At 42.9% G+C, this 12138-nt stretch overlaps 1 protein-coding gene across 2 annotated transcripts in view; it reads left to right on the top strand.

Moving 5' to 3' along the window:
• Window positions 1-12138, top strand: part of VARS2 (valyl-tRNA synthetase 2, mitochondrial) — a 32918-nt gene that overhangs the window by 8021 nt on the left and 12759 nt on the right. For both annotated transcript variants that reach the window (XM_088134609.1, XM_088134608.1), the window contains exons 5-14: window positions 214-335; window positions 898-964; window positions 2594-2691; window positions 3110-3191; window positions 4429-4548; window positions 4630-4741; window positions 6980-7068; window positions 9709-9799; window positions 9903-10030; window positions 11969-12072. In XM_088134609.1, the coding sequence (XP_087990735.1) occupies window positions 214-335; window positions 898-964; window positions 2594-2691; window positions 3110-3191; window positions 4429-4548; window positions 4630-4741; window positions 6980-7068; window positions 9709-9799; window positions 9903-10030; window positions 11969-12072 (1013 nt within the window). The remainder of the gene's footprint in view (window positions 1-213; window positions 336-897; window positions 965-2593; window positions 2692-3109; window positions 3192-4428; window positions 4549-4629; window positions 4742-6979; window positions 7069-9708; window positions 9800-9902; window positions 10031-11968; window positions 12073-12138) is intronic.

Raw genomic sequence — 12138 nt, 5'->3', positions numbered from 1 at the left:
ATTGTCAGAGGCAGTATTCCTTTGTGAATAGTAATTCCTGTGGGAAATGCTAGTCAAACTGCTTTCATGCTCAGTTTGTAAACACTGGAAAAGAAGGCTCCTTCTCGCACATTTTTAAGAGTTTCTGGGTTTATAGTACCAGCATGGAGCCTTGATAGTGTGGTAGGAGGGTGAATTCAGAACAATGCTAAATCCAATTCCTCTTTTTGACAGGAACGCCTACCCCATCGGAAGCCAGAATCGTTTTCCCTCTCCCTCCCACCGCCTAATGTCACGGGGTCCCTTCACCTGGGGCACGCCTTGACTGTGGCTATTGAAGACACTTTGGTACGATGGTAAGTGTGCTTCTAGAGAGTTGGGAAATGGTTATATAGATCCTCGGTCACTAATAGCGATGGGTCCCACAGGCTTTAAGTTTATTAATGATGCATTTAGTCATGCTATATTGTTAAGAAATATATAAAAATACTGACATAGACAAAAGAATGGTGGCCGCTTCTGGGAAATTAGAGTTACATGTGGTTGAATTGCCTCTAACAGCAACAATTTGGCCTCTTTTCCAAACTGGAGAGACAACCCATTCCTTAACTCAGTGTTTCTCAACCTGGGCAAGTTTAAGATGTATGGACTTCAACTCCCAGAATTCCCTAGCCAGCATGCTGGCTGAGGAATTCTGGGAATTGAAATTCACACATCTTGAACCTGCTGAGGTTGAGAAACACTGCCTTAGCTGACAGCAGAACTTTTCCTCTCCAGAAATCTGTTCCCTTTTCCCTTCCCCATCCCCTTCCTCTGCATTTTGGGTATTTCTGTTTGAATCTCTATGCCATCTAAGGGTTTGGAACTTGTAAACAAGAAAGTTGAATTCTAGGTTTGTTTCTTCTTGCTGTGTTACAGGAGACGAATGCAAGGATATCGAGTTCTCTGGGTTCCAGGTTCTGACCATGCTGGAATTGCAACTCAGGTGAGAACCAGCAGTTCAAAGCAGAAGCTTATAATCCTGGACAACAATTGATCTGTCTGTAATGATTCTCAACCTTTTAGAATTAACTGGAAGGATTCTTGTGGTGGAAAAGGTGTGGATGTGAATTATTTAATGTATTTTAACCCACCTTTCTGCCCCAAGAGAAAGACCGCTTGTTCTGCCATGGTGGCTCTGAATCAAACCAGAATACAAAAAGAAATCTCAGCACATTTAAAAATGAAATTTTATTTTATTTATTTATTTTTATTTATTTATTTAATTTGTCCCCGCCCATCTCCCCACAATGGGGAGTATGAAATACTTCTAAAATATGTCTGTTTCAGTTCTGGATGTCCTTGAACTCCAGATGATGGCATCTTGAGGCCGTGGCATCAGTAAATGTGGCAGTGGCAACCTTCAACAAAAATTACTGGTTGAACCTCCTCATATCTCACATACTTTGACCACCAAGGCCAGGCACTACATGGCCAGTTTTGTCCTATTGTGGCTATAGATAGCCAGATGTTATTCTATGGAGTCCAAGCCCTCTACTGGGGATTGAACTCATGGACTGTTGCACTTCAGATGACTATATACAGTGTTTCTCAACCTTGGCCGCTTTAATTCTGGGAGTTGAAGTCCACACAGCTTAAAGCGGCCAAGGTTGAGAAACACTGCTATATACGGTGCCTATAGAACCTATCAGAATGGTGATCCAGAGAGAAACGTGTATCTTTCTGCTCTGAGAGCTTAAGGGAATTGATCCTATATACCATTCCCGGCAGAGAGTTTGACCCCCTGTAGAATAACATCTGGCTACTTACATCTGATGAGTCCCTGATAGGACAAAACCAGTCACATAGTGCCTGCCCTGGTGGTCTTTTCTTTCCATTTCTTTTTTTTTTCAACATGCACAAACAATAGTAAGTAATGATACAGTGGACACCTTAGTGTTAAGTAATCAGCTTAAGACAGAAACCTTTATTGTACAACAAATATTTTGATGGAATTTGCAGCTGCTTCTTTATGCTATATTCACTTCTGGATGAAAAAGCTAAATAATGTGATGCTATTAACACAGACATTTTAAATTATAGTTAATACTAATGTAATACTTTTTCTTGTTTTCTGTCTTAATGGTCTAAGATATCTTAATGGTCTAAGATATCTAAACATTAGAGTGTTAATAATGTCTAGATAACACTGTACAAATAACACTGTACCAGAATAATATAACATATTACATATGTCTTGTAACAATATAATAAAACAAATTTTTTAAAAATGTAACTGAAAACACCACACAGGATATACCTTGTGTAAAAATAGAGAAATACTCCCCCACATACACACACAAGAAGTGCGGTGGAAGATATGTGAAACATGTACATGCTGGCATGACATAATGTAACATCAATATTTCCGCTTTGAGAGTTTAGGCAGTGTTTTTCAAACTTGGCAACTTTAAAGATGTGTGGACTTCAGCTCCCAGAATTCTGGAAGTTGAAGTCCACACATCTTTAAGTTGCCAAGTTTGAAAAACATTGGCTTAAGGGAAGGTGGACTGTATATACCATTTGGACAGATTCTTTGTCTCTCTTCTTTTATGTTCGTCCTTCACCTGATCAGGCTGTGGTAGAAAAAAAGATCTGGAAAGAACGGGGGGTTCTGCGACAAGATCTCCCACGTGATGAATTTCTTCAGGAAGTCTGGAAGTGGATTGAGGAGTGAGTATTAGAGGTGAAGAAGCTACAATGTTCGGCCTTTTGATGGAGGTGGTAGTGGCAATTTTCCGAACTAACAATAGGCTGAGCTTCATGAAGGTTTAACAGATCTATTTGCTACTTATTTCAGGAAAAAGTAATATGCTGTGGAAAGTCCTTTGTGTGCTCTCAGGGGCGGCATCAGCCACAGAAAGGCAGCTGGGGGAGGGTATGTGCAGCTGGCAAGTTGCTAACTCTGGTGTAAGGATAGATTACGTAGGGAAGGTTTAATGTCAAGGTTATGCTTCAGTGAAATAGATTGTGAAAGGTAGGAGCTGCGCAATTTCTCTCTGAACAGCTAACCCTGTCAGATGCTTTCTGTTTTTCCTTATATTTATAACCATAAAGGGTTTGTTTTACTTTTGTCTTTCTGCAATATCAGAAAAGGGAATGAAATATTCCAACAGCTGAAGGAGATGGGAGCATCCTTGGACTGGGATAGAGCCTGCTTCACTATGGATTCTGTGAGTAGCAGGGATGTTCACAGGCAAAGGTTTTTGCTGGGCCAGGATGTCTACATTCTTTCCCCACATTCAGAGAGTAAAAGGCAGGAAACCCTCGATTTAATAGACTTCAGCTTAGCAGATGTTGTATGCAGGGGACAAAATTCTGTCTGCACGTTGTAAGCTTTGCAGTGTGTAAAATACACATGCATAAAAGTCCATTCCCATTTTGCACATGCACAGTGTGTAAAAGCCCTGCATGGATCATTGGAGTGATGAAGGGGCTCGCATGTCCCAGTGACACTGATGTAATGGACTGGATTGCATAAATAGAGTGCCTGAAGAACTCTGCACCAAAATGTGTGGTACCGTTAAAGAAGAAGCAGTTAAAAATAATCTGCATTATAAGAACCAAAAGTAGACAAAAATGGCTGTCTATAGATACCCTAAAAATATCTGAGGAAAGGAGCAAAAGGCAACAGTGACAGGAAACGTTACCAAACTAAATGTCAAATTCAAGGGAAAGAGCAAGAAGAGACATTTACATGTGAAATACCATTCAGATTTCATATTCTACTTTAATGAATACTTAGCTTTCCCATTAGTCTGTTAAACTGAGTGTTTTCTGTATTTGGCTTTGGAATTTGGGCAGGGGAATTGAGACTATGTCTTAACCATTCATTTGGTGACCTTGAGCAATTTCAGTTTTTCTCCTTTGACTTTTGGGAATGGTCATCTTACAGTAGAATCAGTAGTATAAGTTATTGGCTTCAGGGCTGGATTTGGATGTAAGAAAATCCAGGTTCAGTTCCCCAGTGAGCTATCAGGTTCTTTGGCTGACTAATCTCCCTTTTTCTATCTCCTTTTATTTGGAAAAGGGGAAATATTGAGGAAAATGTTTGTTAAAATAAGCCACAGAGGCTCCACTAACAGTATTTAGGATCAGTTCTTTTGAAGTGGAGAAGTTAACATTCCATTTGTGATTTGGAAGATAACTTTTCCATTTCAGAATTGTTCCTAAATGCTGTTAGTAGAATGTTTGTGGCTACAACATTGGTTAGGAATCCATAAGAACAAGCCTTTATTGTACTGTTTTTCAAACTTGGCAACTTTAAGATGTGTGGACTTCAACTCCCAGAATTCCCTAGCCAGCATGGCTGGGTAGGGAATTCTGGGAATTGAAGTCCACACATCTTCAGGTTGTCAAGGTTGAGAAACACTGCTTTATTGTAACAATTCTCCTCCTCTTCTTGTCCAGCATTTCTCTCAAGCTGTGACTGAGGCTTTTGTGCAACTTCATGAACAAGGCCTGATATATCGTGACAAGCGCCTGGTGAACTGGTCTTGTGCCTTGCAATCGGCCATTTCTGACATTGAGGTATGTGGTTGGAGTAGAGCCCCAAATAAGGACTTCAGTAAAGTTTGGAGACTAGAAACTGATGGGTTGTATCCTTGGCAGGTGGAGAACAAACAGCTTGAAGGACGGACAAAGCTTTCGGTGCCTGGACTTGAGGACCAAGTGCTGTTTGGGGTATTGGAGACATTTGCCTACAAAGTAGAAGGAGACGAAAGTGAGTCAGCCCCCTGAGGCAGGTTGAATTTTAATGGGGTGATAATCTTGTGATGCTGAGATTTTTGGCTGCTGGCTGCTCATGATTTTTGCTGGATATTTTCAGGAAGCAGTTTTGGTTTGTATCTTTTTCTTAGTGTAAGTTGTAAATATGGGTAGTCTTTACTTACCAACTGCAATTAGAACTGGCAACTCCGTTGCTAAGCAGTGTGGTTGTAAAGTGAAACATCACGTGACTGCATCTGACTTATGACATCAGTTCTGGCTGTGGTCATTAAGTGTATCACCGAGGGTCATTAAGTGCGACATCATGTGACTGTGACTTGTGACTTCCTGCTGGCTTCCCCATTGGCTTTGCTTGTCAGAAGTTGGCTGTGAAGGTCAACAATGGCAGTCATGTGACTGTGGGACACTGCAACCATTGTACATGTGCTCTGGTTTCCAAGTGCCCGATTCGCATTCATGTGACCGCGGGGTCGCTGCAACCATCATAAATTCAAGAACTGATCATAAATGGCTGGTGTGGGTCTTCCGGGCTGTGTGGCCGTGTTCTGGAAGTTTTGTTTCCTAACGTTTCGCCAGCTGTGACCGGCATCTTCAGAGTGCAGGAGCACAGACAGGAGCAGTTCTCTCTGTGCCCAGCACTCCTGTCTGTGCTCCTGCACTCTGAAGATGCCGGTCACAGGTGCTGGCGAAACGTTAGGAAACAAAACTTCCAGAACACGGCCACACAGCCCGGAAGACCCACACCAGCCATCGTATGCCGGCCGTGAAAGCCTTCGACAATACACTGATCATAAACCTGTTTTTTCAGCACCGTCATAAATTTGAACGGTCACTGAATGAGTGGTTGATAACTGAGGAGTACATGTAAACCAAACAGTGACCACATGTCATCCTGCCCTTCCTTCACAGAACTTGGGTGTGAGGTTTCCCCTTTCTGGCCCTGCGGCAGCCTGGCAAAGTGATTGGGTTGAGACCTCCTGGGGTTGAGCATGGATATGAACCAGAACTCCTTAATTCTGCCTGCTTCATCATGTGCCAGCTCTGCTCTGTTGATAGATGGAAGTAGAAAATCTGGTTCTATAATAAAGCTTGAGGAGTATGGTTAATATCATGCCTACATAAATAAAAAGATTCTAGTGTATTCCAGTGATTTACGCAGTGATCAGGGCTATTATTGCAGAGAGATTTCTAGGAGCATGTTATCCTTAATGTCAGCAACTGCTTTCTCCTCCTCATTCTAGGCCAGTGGTTCTCAGCCTTTTTGAATCTGTGGCATAATATTGAATCTATCAGTAATTCTGTGGCACACCAGAAAATTATTAATTGTATATTTGTATTTTTAAACATGTAAGACATGGTTTGGGGAGAAGTTATATAATTTTTAAAAAATATCTGCACTGTATTGAATATACAGATTACACAAAATATACATGATACAAAAAAAATTGAAAAAGAAAACATAAGACAAAAATCTCATGGCACACTAGAAACAAGCCCATGACACACCTGTGCGCCACGGCATGCTGGTTGAGAACCACTGCCCTAGACCAGTGTTTTTCAACCCTAGCGACTTTCAGATGCGGACTTCAAATCCCAGAATTCCCCAGCCAGCATGCTTAAAGTTGCTGAGGTTGGGAAACATTGCTCTAGACATAAGGCTTAATGTAAATCTGTTTTATTTACTTACAACTTTGGAGGATCAGTGTCTGGCCCAATAGCCAGGCATAGATTCACTGATCCATATAGGGGCAAAGGAGAGACTTATTTAGTTTGGAAAATACATGAGATATCTGGGGCTCTTAGGCTTTTACCTCTTTTCATGGTAAAAAAGCACTTTGAGTAACCTAGGTTATCTTTTTTTTCTTTTTTGCCCCATCATTCCCTGGAATGACCATTTACCTATGCAGCGTCCCATGGCCATTCCAAGAATTGCTGCAAAGGTGAAACAGCCTGAATGCACAGGACATTTTTACTGTGAAAAGAATGAAAAAAAGCTAGGAGTTGGTTAACCTTAGTCATTTTCCTAAGTGAGGATGAATGCTTCTGGCAAGATTCATTATGAAATTCTTTAAATTACTGACTCCATAGTCAACTACATCCCTCTCTGAGCTAACCTTAAGCATTGCTGAAGATCACTGGCAACTGCTCGTCGATCTAAAATAATGTTGGATGGCCCTTTTAATTTATTTATTTTTCATTCCAATGGCACTTACCTGTCCTTAATGGAAAACAGGCATGGAACTTCCTGTGTCTACCACCCGCCCCGAGACAATGTTCGGCGATGTGGCTGTCGCCATTCACCCAGAAGACTCGCGCTACTTGGTAAGGCTCCTCTGTCCAGGTCCTCCTTTCAGAGTAAAAGGAGGCTTTGCTCCATCTTGAAGCCAGATATAATGTTGTTGTATCTTGTTTTTTTAATTTGTTTTAATTTTTTTTTATTACAAAAAAAGGAAAAAAAAATTTAAAAAGTGCTTTAACATAAAAATGAAAAAGTACAACCAAAAAAGTTAATATATCATTATAATAATACACAGTTCCAATTCTGTAGATGTTTATCTAGTACAAAAGTTATTCAAATACATATAAACAGTATTTCTAACAGAGTTACAGTCAGGACCAGAAATATTGGAACAAGGATAACTGTTTTGGCATTTGGCCTCTGTACACCACCACATTGAAGCTGGAAGGAAACACACCTAGATGGGAGTGAAGTCAGGACTTTCAGCTGTAATTCAAGGGGTTTGACAAAAGTGGGGCACTAACCATTCAGGAAGTACAGCCAGTGGCATACACACACCCCCATCGTTGGTGGCTCATAAGTAGTGGAACAGACCAACATCATGACACATAAGGATTGCCTTTAATACCTGGATGAAAATCCTTTGCAGTCAATAACTGCCTGAAGTCTAGAACCCATGGACATGACCAAATGCTGAGCTTCCTCCTTCGAGATGCTTTGCCAAGCCTTTACTGCAGCTGCCTTCAGCTGCTGCTTGTTTGTGGGTCTTTCTGCTTTCAGTCTTGTCTTCAGGAAGTGAAAAGCATGCTCTATTGGGTTGAGATCAGGTGACTGACTTGGCCATTGAAGAACATCCCACTTCTTTGCCTTGAGAAACTCTTGGGTAGCTGTTGCTGTATGTTTTGGGTCATTATCCATCTGCCATATGAAGCGGCGTCCTATCAGTTTGGCAGCATTTGGCTGAATCTGAGCAGAAAGTATAGCCCTATACACTGCAGAATTCATCCTGCTGCTTTTATCAGCAGTCAGGTCATCAACAAACACCAGTGACCCGGTTCCATTGGCAGCCATACATGCCCATGCCATAACACTGCCTCCACCATGATTGACAGATGATGTGGCATGCTTTGGATCATGAGCTGTTCCTTTCCTTCTCTATACTTTTCTCTTCCCATCATTCTGGTGCAAGTAATCTTGGTTTCATCAGTCCAAAGAATCTTATTCCAGAACTGGGCAGGCTTTTTTAGGTGTTTCCTGGCAAAGTCTAATCTGGCCTTTCTGTTCTTGTTTCTGTTACCAGTGGTTTGCACCTTGTTGTATTTACATTCATAAAGCCGTCTCTTGACTGTAGATGTTGACAATGACATGCTTACCTCCTCAAGAGCGTTCTTGACCTGGCTAGATGTGAAAGGGTTCCTCTTCACCATGAGCAGAATTCTGTGGTCATCCACTTTAGTTGTCTTCTGTGGTCTTCCAGGCCTTTTGCTGTTGCTGAGCTTGCCAGTTAATTCCTTCTTTTTCAGGAAGTTCCAAACTGTTGTATTGGCCACTCCCAGTGTTCTTGCTATCTGATGGGTTTATTTTGTTTTCTCAGCCTAACGATGGCCTCCTTCACTCGCATGGACACCTCTTTGGACCTCATGTTGAGAGTTCCAGTGAACAGCTACCAAATGCAAATGAATCACCTCCAGGCCTTTTATCTGCTTGATTGGTCCTGGGGTACCCAGGAAACAGGCCACACCTGGCCATGCAGCTGCTTGTCAGCCATTCAGCCCATTACTTATGAGTCACCAATGATGGGGATGTGTGTATGTCACTGGCTATACTTCCTGAATGGTTTACAAAACAATTAAAATCAATTAAAATTACAAAATTATACTTGTCCATACAAAGTATGTTATTGTATCTTGTAACTGAAATGGCTTGGATCCTTTTCTTTCTTTCTTAAGGAAAGACAAAAGGATCAAGAAACCCATCCTGAATTACAGGGTTAAGTGGTTCTCTTTGATTGAGATCCTTGACCAAGAAGGGCAATCTTTTTTTAATAAGTGGGAAGACTTTTTTTTCCACCCAACCTCTTAAGAGTACAGGAGATGTGCGGGGATACATGACTTATCTGGAGGGAGAAGAGCTGGAATGTTGGACTTGATTTGGGAGAGTCAGAAAGAAAGATGGGGCATAATATACCAATTTTACAACTTTGGGGGCATAATATACCAATTTTACAACTTTTTTTTTTTAATTGCATATTGTAATTTTGTATTTTGTCACTGAAATCTTGCTTTGTGATTTTGAAACATATGGGGACTGCCAAAAGAGGTTCGGGGAGCCAGGTCTAACCTCTGGAATTCAGTTGGTCCATCCTTGCTCTAGAGCAGTGTTTCTCAACCTTGGCAACTTGAAGATGTGTGGACTTCAACTCCCAGGCTGGGAGAACTCTGGGAGTTGGCTGGGGAACTCTGGGAGTTGAAGTCCACACATCTTCAAGTTGCCAAGGTTGAGAAACACTGCTCTAGAGAGATCCTGAAAATTGGTGCCCATTAATACTGGGCTTCATCACCTGATTGTCTACAATGAGATAAAGCAGCTTTATATGTCCTACCCTATTGAGTCAATGGGAGGGCACGTTGTCACAGATTTTTGCCCATCTATTTGTTTCAGGCAGAATCTCTTGCCTCTAGACGTATATGACCTGAACTGTCTTTCTGGAATGTTTTTGGCAGCACTTGCATGGCAAGAGGGTGTGCCACCCATTCACCGGACGTCTCCTTCCTATCATTACGGATCCAGCAGTGGAGCCACAGATGGGCACAGGTGGGAAACACACCTCTCTCTCCCCTCACAGAAGCCAGATGTTGGTGAGGCAAATGCTTGCATTGAGAGATGTCTCTCAACTTGTGCTTCAACCATCCTTCAGGGGCTGTGAAAGTGACTCCAGCACACAACCACATTGACTACAAACTGGCCCAGAGGCACAACTTGCCACTCATTTCAGTTATTGCAGAAAACGGTACGATGACCGCAGAATGCGGGGAATGGGTGCAGGTAAATCCATTTTTGGAATTTATATAATGGTGGTGTATCACTTGGGACAGCTGAACAGGTGGCATGGACTTTTTGGGGGTGTGCCCCTTTTGGAGAGGTAACCCAGCCAGTTGTTTGTTTCCATTTCTAATGGCATGGCTAGCATCAGCAACTTTTTCTGATGCTGGGTGCCATCTATTGAGATGACAAAAATACTAAAAAATATCTATCATGCATTTTCTCCAGAAAACTAGTGAAATCTCACGGGAGAATGCTAAATTTCACTATTTTTTCTTAAACTGGAAGTCTGTAGGCCGTACTGTGCCAGCCCCTACTGTGTAGAAGATCTCGCTGGGAAATATTGTGATTTACATCACATTTGGAGATTTTCTCCTTTTTTCCAGGCCAGTTGTGATACAGAAGCAACTGCCTGAGGAAGCAGATTGTGGGATTGCTGTTGGGCAGGACATGGAGTTATATACTGAATTCAATGCTCCCCAAAATGCAGCTGTCCAAATATATTACACTACAGCTCCCATCATCCTGAAGACAACACAGTCAACTGGGTTATGCATTTCTTAATTTAGCAGGGCTTCTGGGCCACTCAAGTCCCATCAGCTGTAGTTTACAAAATGCCAAAATGTAGGGTTAAAAACATCAACCGCATAAAGGATTCTCAGAATAGCACCACCCAAGGGCAGGGACGGTCAGCCTACCTATCCCCATCCCCCTTTCCTAAAAAGCCAAGTCTTTACAGCCTCTTGAAAGCCCAGTTAGATGGAGGAAAACCGGATACCCATGGCCAGTTGCTCCAAGGCGGGAGGGCCATCCCTGAGAAGGTTCACCCCCAGGGTCCCTGTGCATGGCTTTCTCTGGTTGAGGGACCCTTCCCTGATGGAACCCCATCTACAGGGACCCTGGGGGTGAGCCTTCTCAGGGATGGCCCTCCCACTTTGTAGCAACTGGCCATGGGTATCTGGCTTTCCTCCATCTTATTGGGTGGATCTTACCTTATGAAGATCTTATCCTCCTGATCTCACCAGGTGGGCAGTTTCAGTCCAGAGAAGACCATCTCATAGAGCTCCATGGAACTGTACATGACCCGCCCACCATGTGTCACTCAGCAGGGACTCAAATGATGTCCCATTGGCTTCCCCTCAACACCCCCAATTCCTTTTGCTTCTCTGCCCCACTGCTGCCATTTTCCCCACGTTTCTGTTTGCAGCCTCTACTTCTCTACCATCTTCAACACACCTCCCCAATATTAGTTTCTTCCCCCTACTGGCCTTTTTCTCTCTGGGTACTCATCCAGCCTTTCCACCAATCTAAGTTCACCACACCATTCAGCAGCATGATGGGTGTGTGTGTGCGCGTGTGTGTCCCAAAAGGCAAGATGGTAGCCCCACAATTAAAGCTTCCTCCTTTGTATATGTGACACTGATGCATGTACAAAAGGGATAGAGTTTAAAGCATGCAGATGTGGCTACTATCTTGCCTTTTTTGACACCCCCCCCCCCCCCAGGATGCTGCTATCACCATTCCCTTCCTCTCTCTGCCTTAGTTATGATGTTTGGTTCCATTTGCTTCTTTTAACCCCACGGAAAGAGGTCTCCACAAGTGCCTTAAGATATTCTCCTGGGGATCAAATAAGCCACAGCTGTTTTTCTTGCAGAATTTTGCTACAAAAATAAAGTGTGCGTATGTGTGTGGGGTATCTCTGTGTGTTTGCCGGGGCGGGGGGGAGGTAGGCTCTTACCAAATGAATAAAAATAAAACCTACCCAAAGTAAAATGGTTGTAAAAAGTCTCCCCACATCCACTTCTGGGGCCCGACTGTCAATGTGCTGCAGTAGGTAGGGCTGGTGTGACTCTCGGGGACAGTAGGCGTGCGTCCTTGGCATGTGCCATAATAAAACAGGTGCCACTGAGGCGGTTTGGACACGGGTGATTCCTTTTCCAGGGGCTGCATCGATTCCAGGCTCGAGAGAAAGTGTTGGCTGCTTTGAAGGAGAGAGGTCTCTATCGGGGCGCGAAAGACCATTGCTTAGTTCTCCCTGTTTGCAGGTAACGGGACCCTGAAATGTTTATGCTGGGCTCCCATCTGTCCCCCTTAACCTCCGTCACCTCAAG

This window comes from Python bivittatus, unplaced genomic scaffold (assembly GCF_059951505.1).
Source record: "Python bivittatus isolate LINGU-HERP-01145 unplaced genomic scaffold, Pbiv_v1 ctg000080_np1212, whole genome shotgun sequence".
NCBI lineage: Eukaryota > Metazoa > Chordata > Lepidosauria > Squamata > Pythonidae > Python > Python bivittatus.
The sequence above is the reverse complement of the archived record's forward strand: the minus strand, read 5'-3'. Positions and strand labels throughout refer to the sequence as shown.